Here is a 16,516-nt window from a genome sequence, read left to right on the forward strand (position 1 = left end):
TAACTATTTGACCATATACTGTTACAAGGTAGTGTTTATTGTTTATATTGTTATATGAACATATAGGTATGTAATTTTGTACTGGTATGTATTGTTATATGAACATAAGGTTTGTAATTGTTTAGGCTATATTACTAGCCTATTTATTAAACTAACCAATTTGAACATGTAAATTTCACACACTAGTTACCTTTTGGATAAGTTATATCAAACTCCGCTTACATCGCTTAAAACATGTGATATATGACTAAATATCTATTTATGGTAAGGGGAAAACCAGTTTAATAGCTCTTGTTATTAAGTCATTTATTTGCATATCCATACATGAATTTAAACATTGCACGCCTAGAGACTGTGTAATCGAGTCTTGTAGAACGCAGACTACTATCACAGAGTAAAATTAATTCGTTCATCTTCTAATATCATCTGTAGAAGCCGGTATAAGTAATTCAAAGTACAGTTATTCAAGGTAATGATATCATTATTATTTAAACACGATAGGAATAAAGAAATCTTCTTTAAATCTAGTTTAATATATGTATTGTATTAAACTATTACACATACTGTATGGAACAACAGCTAGTAATGTAAGAAGCATCAAAGATTAATATCGTTATCAATATTAGTAGCTGTTTTTCCATAAGTATGTTTTCGACGTGGTTTCCCCTTGTCAGTGGTGCAGAACGGAGGGCCTGACAAGGAGAGCTGTCTAGTTGTTCGGATGGGACGAAAACCCGAGGTCCCTTGTATACATTGGCATGCACGTAAAAGATCCCTTGGCAGTTGAAATCCGGTATAAGAGTAGACCATAGTGCTGCTATACGGGGAAAATTTCCCTCATAGCACACTGTATGGCGTATGCCCGTCTTCATTAGCCCAGTCGGGGCAGAACAGTAGAGAGAGAGAAATGGGGTTTAACGTCCACTCGACACAAACTAGGTCATTTCGGGACTAACAGAACAGTAGGGTATGCGTGTTATATTGCTGTATTCAGTCACTAAATATATAGTAGCAGCTGTTTTCTATAAGTATGTGTTATATTTGATTGCTCTATCCAGTTACTAAATAATAATAATAATAATAATAATAATAATAATGACTTTATTTTCTGAGGGAACATATTTAGTACATGATTTCTAATTTTCAACATGTCCTTCCTACTCTATAAAACTAGCAACTACACAGTAATAATATTTACAAAGTGCATATATATCATAATATATAAGCTTACAAACAAGAAAAAAAAGTAATTATATATATATAAAACAAGGGTTCAAAGATGTAACATGTTTTACTAACTCCTTTTTGAAGATAAAACTTGAAGACGCATGTTTCACAGACATGTCATTGTCTATTTTCTTACTTTTTGGAATTGTTAATTTAAGTTGACTAAGTGACTTTCCGATCTCAATGTCATGGTAGTTTCGGTCAATTTAGAATTTTCATAAAATGTGTTATATAAATATGATGGTAATTTGTCTCTTAGAATTTTGAAGGTGAGCATTCCTTGGTTGTATTGAATGCGTTGGTGGATTGTAAGCCAATTTAGAGACTCAAACAAAGGTGACGAATGTGAATCAGGTTTTTCATCCAAAATGCTCCTAGCCGCACGTTTTTGAAGTTGAAAAATAAAATTCTAAGATGGTGTGGTGGTTTTAACTTTGTCAGCACTTGAAATTCAGAGTTATTTATTATAACTTAAATAAATGTCCACTATTGCATAAGAAATCGGGTTTGCCCGTACGTGTCTATTTATATAATTATCTCCCGATACCATGATGTCATAATAGAACAATGCGTCATTATAGAACAATGCCATTTATGACGTCGCATATGTAACGTCACATATGTAACTATGTAAACTATTCAAAGCATCTGAAGATTAAAGATGAAAGCGCTCATGCTTTGCTAATCTACGTGTTTCTAGTTTTAACCATTTTTATATATGTATATACCGGACACTGAGAATTTGAAATCATTTATATATATATTAGCTGAACAATTGTTTGGCAGATCAAGTTAAGGTAATAATAATAATAATAATAATAATATCGTCATTTATAAAGCACGTTAATACTGAAGAAGAAAACAGTTTTTAAGGCGCTGTTTGGTTTTATATTCACTGATTATTTACAGATCAGAGTTTTGGAATAAGAATGTTTTGAGTTGAGATTTAAAATGGCCCACAGACGGTAGTTATTTCATTGATTGTGGTAGTCTATTCCATAGAAAAAGGACCAGCATAAGAAAAGGCACGTTTTCCAAGTTGTAAGTTAATGGCTGGAGATTTTAGAAGATGTTTTTTTCTGAGAACGGAGATTTCTGCTGGTAGTATAGGGTTCTACAAGACTTTTTATATAAGATGGAGCTTGGCCGTTTAACACTTTGAAAACGAAGGGGAGTAACTTGAACTTAATTCTTTGCTGAATTGGAAGCCAATGTAAAGATTGCAAAACAAGGGAGATGTGTTGAGGTTTTCTAGTTTTAGCGAGGAGTCGAGCTGCTGAATTTTGAATATGTTGTAGTTTGTTAATCCGATAGTCTGGTAAGCCGTATAATAAGCCATTATGGTAATCTAGTTTAGTTGAGATGAATGCGTGGATGAGTTTTTCTTTCTTTTCATAATTGAGATAGCGTTGGATCTTCTCAATTAGATGTATATGATAGAAAGCAGTGGAACAAATACTTTGTATGTGATCTTTAAACGATAGGTTCGAGTCTAATATAGCACCAATATTTAGAGCTTTATGGGTTCCTGAAATTATTTCTTTATCAAAATTAACTAGCGTTTGATCAATTTTTCGGAGTTGTTGCTTGGTTCCAATTACTAGCAGTTCTGTGAGAAATTCTGTGAGACAAAGTTCTATATTTTGTATCGTAGAATGTTGAGAGTCTGTGTCAAATTCAATATAGAGTTGGGTGTCGTCTGCAAAGAAATGAATCGTCTGCAAACAAATGAATATTTAGCCCAGAGCCTTCAGCCATCTTAGTAATAGGCTTTGTGAAGATAATAAAAAGTACAGGTCCGAGTACAGAACCATGTGGTACCCCACAAAGCATTGTATTATCGTCGGATGTTGAATCTCTAATTCTGCCAGTTTGGGTTCGGTTGGTTAAATATGACTTAAACCACGCAAGCCAATTTCACACCATAATGCATCAAGGAGATCCTCGGTATTGAGCGTATCAAATGCGGCTGATAGATCTAAGAGTACCAAGATAACCATTTCTGTTGATTTATAGCTCGGTAGATATCGCTGGTGATTTTGAGTAAAGCAGTTTCTGTACTGTGGTATTGTTTGTAGGCAGATTGTAACATTATATCAAACGGTGTACGACATGTATCTGGCCGAGTTACTGCGCATTTTCAGATTTCACATTTAAGATTATTGAGTAATTTTTAGAAATATTATGGACTGGTTTTTTTTCTAATTGAAGGTTGAAATGTCCTTTTATTATCAGATTGTTTGGTTTATAGTGGACAAGTATATTAATGTAATTATAATAATTAATAATAATAATTGTCTTATATAGCGCTACATTATTTTCAATGGTTATTTCTAATCACTGTTCAGTCACATTGTATATTATGTGTAAAGTATATCTAGAGTATATCAATGATCACACCTTATTAAATAGATGAGTTTTTAAAACAGATTTAAATTTTGTCTATAGTTTCATGGTAGTTAAATGTTTTATTTGGTATTGTGGAAGATATTTATGTTCTAGTAATGGTATTAGTTATAGTATTGTCGATCATCGGTCACTGAGGATTCTGTTTAATCCAGTATATCATAATTATGTGTTTCAGTATTTGTCTGTAAAGAAGAAATAAATAAAACACACACACATATAACTTTGTAATAATGGCAGCCCTTTAAAATTAGGTGTTGACTTCAAATAGAAGTTTTGGTAAATTTCGACAGAGAAACGTGAGAATATTTCCATCAGTTTGATAAACTGTTTTATGTTGAGTAGTTTTACTTCTGTACCAATATGTCTTGTCATTTAAAGAAACTAAACCTCTAGCTTAATAACACGGTGGGTTTAAATAAAAAGATGAGTTCCTGTCATTAGACTCGGTATTAAACTAGTTAATTGAATATATATATATATAGTCTATTTATTAAAATAAACAGGTAAATTTTACACCTGGTTACATTTAAATCACTTAGACACGTGACATGTGACTCAATATCTATTTATCGTAAGGGGAAAACCAGTTTAATAGCTCTTGTTATCAAGTAATTTATTTGCATATTCATTCATGGATTTAGGCATTGCGCGCTTAGAGACTATGTAATCGAGTCTTGTAGAATGCAGACTACTATATCTCCACCCACCGTCTAAAACCTGACAGTATAAATATTAATTCGTTCATCCTCTGATGTAAAATATCATCTGTAGACGCCGATACAAGTAATTCAAAGTACAGTTATTCCAGGTAATGATGTCATTATTATTTAAACACGATAGGAATAAAGAAATCTTCTTTAAATCTAGTTTAATATATGTATTATATTAAACTATTACACATCCTGTATGGAACAACAGCTAGTAATTAATATAAGAAGCATTAAAGATTATTATCGTTATCAATATGGTGATGTGACAGTATCCCAGCTTCAACCAAATAAATTAGTAGCTGTTTTTCCATAAGTATGTTTTCCGACGTGGTTTCCCCTTGTCAGTGGTACAGAACGGGGAGCCTGACAAGGAGAGCTGTCTAGTCGTTCGGATGGGACGAAAACCCGAGGTCCCTTGTATACATTGGCATGCACGTAAAAGATCCCTTGGCAGTTGGAATTCGGTATAAGAGTAGACCATAGTGCCGCTATACGGCAAAATTTACCTCATAGCCTACTGTTTGGCGTATGCCATGTTCATTAGCTCAGTCGGGGCAGAACAGTAGGGTATGAGTGTTATATTGCTGTATTCAGTTACTAAATATAGTAGTAGCTGTTTTTCAATAAGTATGTGTTATATTTGATTGCTCTATCCAGTTACTTAATACCTCTAAAATAATATTATTGTATTAATATGGTTGTACAATTGGAGCTTTTATTATCATAACATATCAATAAATATTATCTTCTTTCAATTAATTTTATGAAATAAACATATATTTTATGTTGATATTGCCCCACGATTAGTAAGCACTTTTATTGTTATAAGCTTTTGTAAAACGGTGTGGGGCGAATTATCAGAGTATTTTTGTTTTTGATTTTCTTTTCGTTGTTTTGTAATTGGGGTGGGTGAGGGAGCAGTTTGGTTATGGGTGAGTTTGACGTTGGCACCAATTGTTGTCATTTGATTTATGTGTACAACATTTAAACTGGACAGACTAAATCCTTCTTGTTCAATATTAATATATATATTAGCCTGGATTTTCCAGGTAAAAATAGGCCTGACGTGTGGTTTGTGAAGGGGGTGGACATATTGTACAGTGAGTCGAACGACGAACAATATTGTTTGACAGATCAAGTTAAGGTAATAATAATAATAATAATAATAATAATAATATCGTCATTTATAAAGCGCGTTAATACTGAAGAAGAAAACAGTTTTTAAGGCTCTGTTTGTTTATATACTCACAGTGGCGGCGCCAGCTGTCGGTGATTGGAGGGGCAAAGCTGGGGCAAGGTTAAGGGGGCAAAGGCACGAGCTTCGACTAGGGGTAGGGGGCCTCCCCCAGATAATTTTAAAAAACAAGTTGCCGGAAATGCAACCTGGCAGTATTTCAGGCACTGATCGATGAGGTAAAGTGTCAAACGAACGGACTTGCGAATCACGACGAAGCCCACTCACGAGCGTCAAAGTAGGGAGTCCTCCCCCAGAAAATTTTGAAAAATAGACTGCCGGAAATGCTGTCTTACAGTATTCCCAGGCACCGATCGTCGAGATAAATAGATCTGACCAGATACCGTCCGTCGCCTGATCACTAGTTTATCCGACTAGAGAACAAAATGTCAAACGAACGGATTTGCGAACCTCAACGAATACCCCTTGTGAACGCCAAAGTAACGAGTCCATTGGGGACTTTGCCAAGAAAATTTTGAAAAATAGACTGTCGGAAATGCTTTACAACATGCAAGTTTATGACTGAGTGGGGATGTGGGATTTATTCACTGTAGAAGATATTGATTACCGAAACATATCACAAATACTTTTTTTTATTTTCTAAAATTATTGGGGGGGAGGGGGCAAACAGGGCAGACCAGATTGCCCCCCCCCCCTCCCTGGCGCCGCCACTGTATATTCACTGGTTATTTACAGATCAGGGTTTTGAAATAAGAATGTTTTGAGTTGAGATTTAAAATGGCCCCCAGACGGTAGTTATTTCATTGATTGTGGTAGTCTATTCCATAGAAAAGGACCAGCACAAGAAAAGGAACGTTTTCCAAGTTGTAAGTTAATGGCTGGAGATTTTAGAAGATGTTTTTTTCTGAGAACGGAGAATTCTGCTGGTAGTGTAGGGTTCTACAAAACTTTTTATATAAGATGGAGCTTGGTCATTTAACGCTTTGAAAACGAAAGGGGAGTAACTTGAACTTAATTCTTTGCTGAATTGGAAGCCAATGTAAAGATTGCAATACAGGGGAGATGTGTTGATGTTTTCTGGTTTAGCGAGGAGTCGAGCTGCTGAATTTTGAACATGTTGTAGTTTGTTAATCCGATAGTCTGGTAAGCCGTATAGTAAGCCATTATGGTAATCTAGTTTAGTTGAGATGAATGCGTAGATGGGTTTTTCTTTCTTTTCATAATTGAGATAGCGTTGGATCTTCTCAATTCGATGTATATGATAGAAAGCAGTGGAACAAATACTTTGTATATGATCTTTAAACGATAGGTTCGAGTCTAATATAGCACCAATATTTAGAGCTTTATGGGTTCCTGAAATTATTTCTTTATCAAAATTAACTAGCGTTTGATCAATTTCTGTTGATCTTAGATAGCTCGGTAGATATCGCTGGTGATTTTGAGTAAAGCAGTTTCTGTACTGTGGTATTGTTTGTAGGCAGATTGTAACATTATATCAAACGGTGTACGAAATGTATCTGGCCGAGTTACTGCGCATTTTCAGATTTCACATTTAAGATTATTGAGTAATTTTTAGAAATATTATGGACTGGTTTTTTTTTCTAATTGAAGGTTGAAATGTCCTTTTATTATCAGATTGTTTGGTTTATATTGGACAAGTATATTAATGTAATTATAATAATTAATAATAATAATTGTCTTATATAGCGCTACATTATGTTCAATGGTTATTTCTAATCACTGTTCAGTCACATTGTATATTATGGGTAAAGTATATCTAGAGTATATCAATGATCACACCTTATTAAATAGATGAGGTTTTAAAACAGATTTAAATTCTGTCTATAGTTTCATGGTAGTTAGATGTTTTATTTGGTATCGTGGAAGATATTTATGTTCTAGTAATGGTATTAGTTATAGTATTGTCGATCATCGGTCACTGAGGATTCTGTTTAATCTAGTATATCATAATTATGTGTTTCAGTATTTGTCTGTAAAGAAGAAATAAATAAAACACACACACATATAACTTTGTAATAATGGCAGCCCTTTAAAATTAGGTGTTGACTTCAAATAGAAGTTTTGGTAAATTTCGACAGAGAAACGTGAGAATATTTCCATCAGTTTTATAAACTGTTTTATGTTGAGTAGTTTTACTTCTGTACCAATATGTCTTGTCATTTAAAGAAACTAAACCTCTAGCTTAATAACACGGTGGGTTTAAATAAAAAGATGAGTTCCTGTCATTAGACTCGGTATTAAACTAGTTAATTGAATATATATATATATAGTCTATTTATTAAAATAAACAGGTAAATTTTACACCTGGTTACATTTAAATCACTTAGACACGTGACATGTGACTCAATATCTATTTATCGTAAGGGGAAAACCAGTTTAATAGCTCTTGTTATCAAGTAATTTATTTGCATATTCATTCATGGATTTAGGCATTGCGCGCTTAGAGACTATGTAATCGAGTCTTGTAGAATGCAGACTACTATATCTCCACCCACCGTCTAAAACCTGACAGTATAAATATTAATTCGTTCATCCTCTGATGTAAAATATCATCTGTAGACGCCGATACAAGTAATTCAAAGTACAGTTATTCCAGGTAATGATGTCATTATTATTTAAACACGATAGGAATAAAGAAATCTTCTTTAAATCTAGTTTAATATATGTATTATATTAAACTATTACACATCCTGTATGGAACAACAGCTAGTAATTAATATAAGAAGCATTAAAGATTATTATCGTTATCAATATGGTGATGTGACAGTATCCCAGCTTCAACCAAATAAATTAGTAGCTGTTTTTCCATAAGTATGTTTTCCGACGTGGTTTCCCCTTGTCAGTGGTACAGAACGGGGAGCCTGACAAGGAGAGCTGTCTAGTCGTTCGGATGGGACGAAAACCCGAGGTCCCTTGTATACATTGGCATGCACGTAAAAGATCCCTTGGCAGTTGGAATTCGGTATAAGAGTAGACCATAGTGCCGCTATACGGCAAAATTTACCTCATAGCCTACTGTTTGGCGTATGCCATGTTCATTAGCTCAGTCGGGGCAGAACAGTAGGGTATGAGTGTTATATTGCTGTATTCAGTTACTAAATATAGTAGTAGCTGTTTTTCAATAAGTATGTGTTATATTTGATTGCTCTATCCAGTTACTTAATACCTCTAAAATAATATTATTGTATTAATATGGTTGTACAATTGGAGCTTTTATTATCATAACATATCAATAAATATTATCTTCTTTCAATTAATTTTATGAAATAAACATATATTTTATGTTGATATTGCCCCACGATTAGTAAGCACTTTTATTGTTATAAGCTTTTGTAAAACGGTGTGGGGCGAATTATCAGAGTATTTTTGTTTTTGATTTTCTTTTCGTTGTTTTGTAATTGGGGTGGGTGAGGGAGCAGTTTGGTTATGGGTGAGTTTGACGTTGGCACCAATTGTTGTCATTTGATTTATGTGTACAACATTTAAACTGGACAGACTAAATCCTTCTTGTTCAATATTTGAGGCCATATATAAATCTTTGTATATTCCTCGGCACTAGGAATTCGAAGAAATCTTGTGTTCCTGACCAATTTCTCCCATTAATATTTATTATTTAATGATACAAAGACAGAATAAAATGGAGATCGAGTTTCAATCCGTTTAAATCTCCGCCATCCGATGTTCTAGAGAATGGGTTGATCACAGGCTTGCCATGTGAATACATGTCTAAATAATAATTTTTATAACTTTTGAAGCTAATATAAAGACCTGTAATAAACAGATTTAACTCCAACATAATGCATCTTTAAATATAGAAATCGGGTTTGCCGGCACGTGTCTATATATATAAGCCTGGATTTTCCAGTTAAAAATAGACCTGACGTGTTGTTTGTTAAGGGGATGGACAGGGTTAGTAGAACGAGGAATAGCTGAACAATTGTTTAACAGATCAAGACAAGGTAATAACTGGGGTTTTATAACATTGTATATAATATATTAGAATCAAACAAAGTTGGTATGTATATGCTTAACCTTGTTTAGTTTTTAAAGATATACCTTAACGTACATGTATTGTATTCATCTCTATGATTTGTTAAATAATGTTGTATCAACAATGTCTAATATAATCTAGTCTATGTTACTATAATATATGTATTAGTAATGTACTACCTTGTAGGCTACTAGGGGGTGCTCGATTCGCAGTCCAGAACGGACAGAATTGCTATCGATTAACGCGGAATTCAGTCCTGTCCAGAGGCGTAGCCGTGAAATATATATTGGGGGGGGGGGGCCGCAAATGAAATTATATAAAATGTTGACAATCTGTGACGCCGGGGGCACGATGTAGTGCGATAGGGAGATGTGGGAGGGTCACCCTCATAAAAAAATATTAAAGTTTCAGTCTTCTGTAAACACTGTTTTGGCATATTTTACGGGGTTAAACTAAAACATCACACCAACATATTGGGATATGTACAGGTGACGCCCATGGTCCTGTCACAGATCGGTCAGTCCTGACCACGGAGGTGATGTGAATAGAATAGTGACGTGTTTAAACACAACAAATATGTTTGGCCTGCATGGTTGGTTGAGATATTTTCTTATTCAGTTGACGCATGTGTTATAACCCGAAATACCCCTTTTCACTCGTGTGTCACTAATTTTGGGGATTGCCAGAATTCAATTCTGGAACGTTCAATCGAGTAGACCTATGTTAGTTTTGTAAAAGTTGTAATATAGATATGATATATATTGACTTCTAATAAAACATACTTCACGTCATCGATGTGTGAATATACCATTATTACAAGGGTATATCTAACAACTAACAACTTGGATAATAACATAGCCATATCTGGGACATCTGTAATTTTCCTTTCGAAACGTCAAAATATCTGATGTAGGAGACAAAATAATAGAAACAAAACATAATCTGAGTGGAGTAGGCGATAACATGTTTTATATTTTAAAAGAAAAAAAGAATCACCCAGCCAAATATTGTTGAATACAGTAATTATATCATCTATTTTTATTTATTGAAATATTAAAGTAGTTGACGATATATCCATTGATTAGAAAGGCATATTGTATTATTATCTTATTTGATACGTTTTAATTCTGATATACCATATAGGCTATAGCTGGGTGGCTATAGCAAGGGATGTATAGCCACCATCGCCATCATGTCAACCTTTTACTCCAAGAAGAATACTGTTTATAGAGTCAGTAATAAGAAATTTCCCAAATTAATGAGAAATATAGACAGTTGGCCGACTATACGGTTACGCAATGGTTAGACGGCCAATTTACACAGATACAATGGAACCACAACCAAACCACGCGAATAACCAACAACTCTTTAGCTTCTAATAATGGTATTTTGCAAGAAGAGCAAAAGACGATTGCAGTTCGGTTATTGCAGTATTCAAGTGACCAGCGACAACCACTTTAATACACCGATATCAACAGGAATTTTCGAAACATAGATAAAAACAAGGAAGGGTGAATTTGTTAGAATGTTTGGACTATGTGTTAAAAGTTATGCATTTAAAAAAAAAAATGCTCCCAAAATTATCTGGTTAATTAGTTTTATCCTTCAGCTTGGGTCTATTGTTCTTGGCCACTCAACCCCTTAACACCGACTAAAATTTTTACCCTAAAACTCGGCGAGTCGGCGATATGGGAATGAACCGCTGGGTGACTCTTTAATATAGAATATATGAAATCAAATAAATAAATCCAGGGGTAATTATAATTTGTATATTATTTGTAAATTCTTGGTTAAACTGAACTTCTGTCATTTTTTGATTATTTGTCCATGATATGTCTCTTTAACTGAATCGTAATCAACCAGGCGTGATGACATCATCTCTGTCTTGTATCATACGATACTTGTATTATAAAACACACATGTATATACAGTCAAGTAGACACGACTCTATATATTCACACTATTACATGAATTATTGTCAAACTGAGCTATTGGGTTGTCAAAAGATTTAAATTTGTTGTATCATGTCCTTTTCGAATTGTATCGTTGTAGCCTCCACTGCCACCCTAACTTGTAAATGTTCTACACCCATTACAGTTTTATCTGTCTGACCGTTGTCTTCTTTATTTTCTGATAAATCATCCATTTTTATACGCCCATATTTAAATGTGGTCGTATATTGTCGTCGCCCCCGTCCGTCCACCCGTCGGTCCGTCGTCCACAATTGCTTGTGGGCGCTCTAGAGGCTAAAGTTAATATCTGTTTGACTTTAATTTTATACACAAAGTGTTTAAGGTCTTTAGACGAAGAAGCCTATTGATTTTCAGCAATTTCCGATTATTACTGCCAGAGTTATGGCCCTTGATCACTTCAAAAAATCTTGTGGACGCTCTAGAGGCCAAAGTTAATATCCGATTGATCTTAAATTTATACACATTGTTTAAGGTCATGAGACGAAGACGCCTATTGATTTCAGCGATTTCCGATAATTACTACCAGAGTTATGGCCCTTGATCACTTCAAAAAATCTTGTGGACGCTCTAGAGGCCAAAGTGAATATCCGATTGAATTTAAATTCATACACAGTGTTTAAGGTCATGAGACGAAGACGCCTATTGATTTCAGCGATTTCCGATAATTACTACCAGAGTTATGGCCCTTGATCACTTCAAAAAATCTTGTGGACGCTCTAGAGGCCAAAGTGAATATCCGATTGAATTTAAATTCATACACAGTGTCTAAGGTCATGCGACGAAGAAGCCTATTGATTTTTAGCAATTTACAATAATTACTGCCAGAGTTATGGCTTTTGATCACTTTGAAAAATCTTGTGGACGCTCTAGAGGCAAATGTTAATATCCGATTGACTTTAAATTTATACACAGTGTTTAAGGTCATGAGACAAAGAAGCCTATTTGTTTTCAGAGATTTCCGATAATTACTGTCAGAGTTATGGCCCTTAATCACTACAAAAAATCTTGTGGACGCCAAAGTTAATATCCGATTGACTTTAAATCTGTAATCAGATTTTAGTGTATTATAAATGTTTCATTACAGAAAATTAAAAATATGCGACAACTCTTGTTGACTGCCCGGACGATTTAGCTGCTGTGGGCGTATGTTTCGTTGCCTGGCAACCTATCTTTAACAATTTTAGTGGCGTATTATCTATACTAGAGAAGCTTGAATCGCTGTGTCTATTGTATTACCAAACGTGTTTCGTCTTGTTGAACTTAACTCAGTATGTTTATAGTCAAACATTTGCTTCAGTTTAACAAGTTCTTATAAATCCCAAGTCTTCATTAAGATTTCGTATCAGTCATAATTTCTGAACGTGGTTCTTAACGATGGCTTATTTTAAGAATTTAACTAAAGCGAGACTTCCCATCTTTTCTGAAAACCACGTGACTGTGACAGTCTGTACTCTATTGTTTGTTTTAGCCAGAGGACGAATCCTATTGATTCCCAAATTTGGGTCAATTAAACATCTTACATTTCTGCACCAATGGGTAAATGAAAATGGGCATGCATCATGCAGCGTGCTGCGAGCTATTATAGTTATTTCATATGTGCAAGTACAATGCTGGACGTCCGAAAAACTAGACACCTTGCTAGGACCTCTGTTCTACACCACTGATTTTCTCGGCCAACTCTAGAATGGAACCTATGACTTTCTGTGTAATGCTCACTGCGCCAATAGCACTGGTACATGTATTGATAATCGCTATGCAATAAACGGAGGGGTCATTTTGTCCTGGCAGCGGTGATTCAGTCAAATTTTAGCAAAGGTTTCACATCTGTACTCTATCATACTAAACACTTTTGTCAAGAGTTATAGGGACTTCACAGTTTATGTTACTGGCTGTCTATATATATCAATCATTCATAAATATTTCGACCTCTCTCTCTCTCTCTCTCTCTCTCTCTCTCTCTTTTCATCTCTCTGCTGTGGTCGAGTTCATTTATTACAATCCTTATTAACTTTATTGGCAGGACGATCTATTCAAGGCATCATGTCAGGCAAGATAAATAATGGTAAAGGGAAATCTTCAGCAAGACATTCCACTAAGAAGAATACAATCCCCCAAATAGAAACACAGCCATCAGCTAGTACCAGTAGTAGTACAGATACAGTATCAGCTTTAGTTTCACATGGCAATACTAGTACAGGTAAATATATTTTAAACATAAACATTAAAATATGAACTCTATTGACCAGTTATAAACTCTATTGGCCAGTTATAAGGACCTATTGAACAGCGCCATTATAAAATTTAGTCTATTACTAAAATCATTATTCAAATATAGACGACCTTTGATCACTGCTCACATTATTTAACTTCTAGTGGTGGGGTGGGGTAGGCTTTACTTCAACCCAGTTGGTTCAAGAAAAGTAGGGCGATAAACCCTGCTTAATTCATCTCACACACTTGACCATTGAACACCAAATACCATTTAAATGTCAATAATTGTTCTCAATCTGAACTTGTGTGCTAGTGTACTTTTATAATATTTATAAATCTTTGATCACTTCAGTAGTCTAATGGTGTTTTTATTATTCTTCAGAAATCCGGGTATCTATTATAGGAAAGACAGGAGTTGGTAAGAGCGCATTAGGAAATGCGCTGTTACAACAAGATACTTTTAAATCACAACAACAGCCCACCTCTGTAACATCAGAATGTGGTTTAGGACAACGACATCTTCAATTAAATGGTGTGGATTCCTTACTAAAAGTTGTGGATACACCAGGTTTGTTTGACACGGGTAACAGTAACAAAACAATAGCTAAGGAAATCGTTAAATGTATTAATATTTTATCACCAGGGCCACATTTATTTATCTTTGTCTTTCGAATCGACTTAAGACTCTCACAAGAGGACATAAAAGTTCTTGAATATTTTAAAAATACTTTCGGTGAATTAATTGATAAATTTGCCGTTGTGGTATTAACTGGGAAAGATCATCTGAGAAACAGAAGTGAAGAAGAGGCTATGCATGAACTTCATACTCAGTTATCAACATTTAGTGATGTTTTTAAACACCGCCGATACGCAACGATCAATAACATAGATGAAACAGAAGGCAAGATGAAGGATGTGAACAGAATCTTACAATTACTTCAGACAACTATACAGAATAATGGTGGAGACTTTTATGAAAACGAAATGTACGAAGAGGCGAAGAAATTATTTGAGGCAAGAATATGCGACGAAGAAGATCGCAAACAAAAAGCTTTAGCTGAAAGAGACGAACTTAAGAAAGAACAAATTCGCCAAGAACAGATTTGGCAGAAAGAGAAGGAGCAACTCACGAAACAATGCGAGAAACAGAATCGCCAAGAACAGATTTGGCAGAAAGAGAGGGGACAACTCATGAAACAATGCGAGAAACAGAATCGCCAAGAACAGATTTGGCAGGAAGAGAAGGAGCAACTCCTGAAACAATGGACTGAAGAACGTGCTAAATTGATTGAAGATACAAGAAATAAGGAAATCGATTTGGACAAAAGAGAAATGGAAATTCAACTGCTAGAAAGGGAAAGACAATCAACACAGTGGTTAAGTTCAACTAGCAGACAATCATACACTGAACTAGCCAGTACTTCAACATTTCATCATGGCAGCAGCCTTAATACACTCAATATATCTCGTGCTAAGAAACGCAAATATGAACCAAGTCGTAGAGAGAGAGGAAAGATGCTTCAAGAGGATGAAAAAAACATTAAAGATAATTATGCGTTTCTACTGGATAATATAACTGATCCGGAACGTTTATCGGATCGTCTGTTTGGAAAATCAGTTTTTGATACGGACGATATGGAAAAAATAAAAGACGTAAAAGGAAAAAGGGCTATGACCCGTGAACTAGTTAATACATTACTTAATGGCGGACCAAATTCCTACCAAAGTTTCATTGATAGTTTAAAGGAAGAAGGTTACACGACAATAGTTGAACAATTAGAATCAAGTAAGTTTAACTGATTAAATTTTATCACAAATTCGTTATACTCTCTCTCTCTCTCTCTCTCTCTCTCTCTCTCTCCAGGAAAAGGTAAGAAAAGGTAATGCTATTTTACAATATCTTTAAATTCAGGTAGAGATGAGAGCCATGAAGAAATATCTGGTTACCATGTTAACCAATCAATGATAAGAGGATTGGGTGATAGAAACCAGTTAATGCTTGGTGGAATCGATGAACACTATGATGTATCATATTCAGAAGTCGGGAACAGATCAGAGATACACAAGGACCATGGCGAGGTTGATGTTGTGAAAGTTGTGGTCAAGAAGGCCAACAACACTGTTATTTTATCGAAGGTGAAGTCTGACCATCAAAAGATCAACGTAAAGCAGGAGATAATATCAACATGTCGACGTAATGTTAAAAATATCGCCAACTGTGTTTTGTATGAGAACCAAGACTCCATGTTTAACGATGTATTAGAAGATGAGCAAGGTAAAATATTTATTTATATCATTGTTGATGTGTTTTAAATGTTTTATTGAAAGGTATATTCCTTCTCGATGATCTAGACGCTACAGTTAATAATCAATTGACTTTACATTTATCCAGTGTTTAGGGTCATAAGATGATTTACGATATTAACCTGTTTATATTCTACATCCTATAACTAGTGGTATCACGGCCTTATATCCTAATACCATGTTTATATATTACCCTGTTTATATTCTATATCCTATAACTAGTGGTATCACGGCCTTATATCCTAATACCATGTTTATATATTACCCTGTTTATATTCTACATCCTATAACTAGTGGTATCACGGCCTTATATCCTAATACCATGTTTATATATTACCCTGTTTATATTCTATATCCTATAACTAGTGGTATCACGGCCTTATATCCTAATACCATGTTTATATATTACCCTGTTTATATTCTACATCCTATAACTAGTGGTATCACGCCCTTATATCCTAATACCATGTTTATA

General features: G+C 34.6%; 2 protein-coding genes across 8 annotated transcripts in view; both read left to right on the top strand.

Annotated features, from left to right (window-relative positions):
* LOC126811618 (reticulocyte-binding protein homolog 2a) overlaps positions 1-16,516 on the top strand; it is a 170,665-nt gene that overhangs the window by 113,632 nt on the left and 40,517 nt on the right. For 3 of the 4 annotated variants that reach the window (XR_008786127.1, XR_008786125.1, XM_056099002.1), the window contains exons 2-4: positions 13,547-13,723; positions 14,120-15,523; positions 15,650-16,012. Coding sequence is in view for 1 of the 4 variants with exons in the window: in XM_056099002.1 (XP_055954977.1) it covers positions 13,567-13,723; positions 14,120-15,523; positions 15,650-16,012 (1,924 nt within the window). In the remaining 3 variants the exon portion in view is untranslated. Of the gene's footprint in view, positions 1-347; positions 470-13,546; positions 13,724-14,119; positions 15,524-15,649; positions 16,013-16,516 lie in introns of those variants that run through there. The other variant, XR_008786126.1, reaches the window with a different exon arrangement.
* The window catches only part of LOC126811616 (uncharacterized), a 316,159-nt gene that overhangs the window by 6,106 nt on the left and 293,537 nt on the right, over positions 1-16,516 (top strand). For 2 of the 4 annotated variants that reach the window (XM_056098989.1, XM_056098994.1), the window contains exon 1: positions 7,844-9,521. The gene's annotated coding sequence lies outside the window, so the exon portion shown is untranslated. Of the gene's footprint in view, positions 1-7,843; positions 9,522-16,516 lie in introns of those variants that run through there. The other 2 variants (XM_056098990.1, XM_056098999.1) reach the window with 2 other exon arrangements.

Source organism: Patella vulgata, chromosome 2 (assembly GCF_932274485.2).
Source record: "Patella vulgata chromosome 2, xgPatVulg1.2, whole genome shotgun sequence".
NCBI classification, from domain to species: domain Eukaryota; kingdom Metazoa; phylum Mollusca; class Gastropoda; family Patellidae; genus Patella; species Patella vulgata.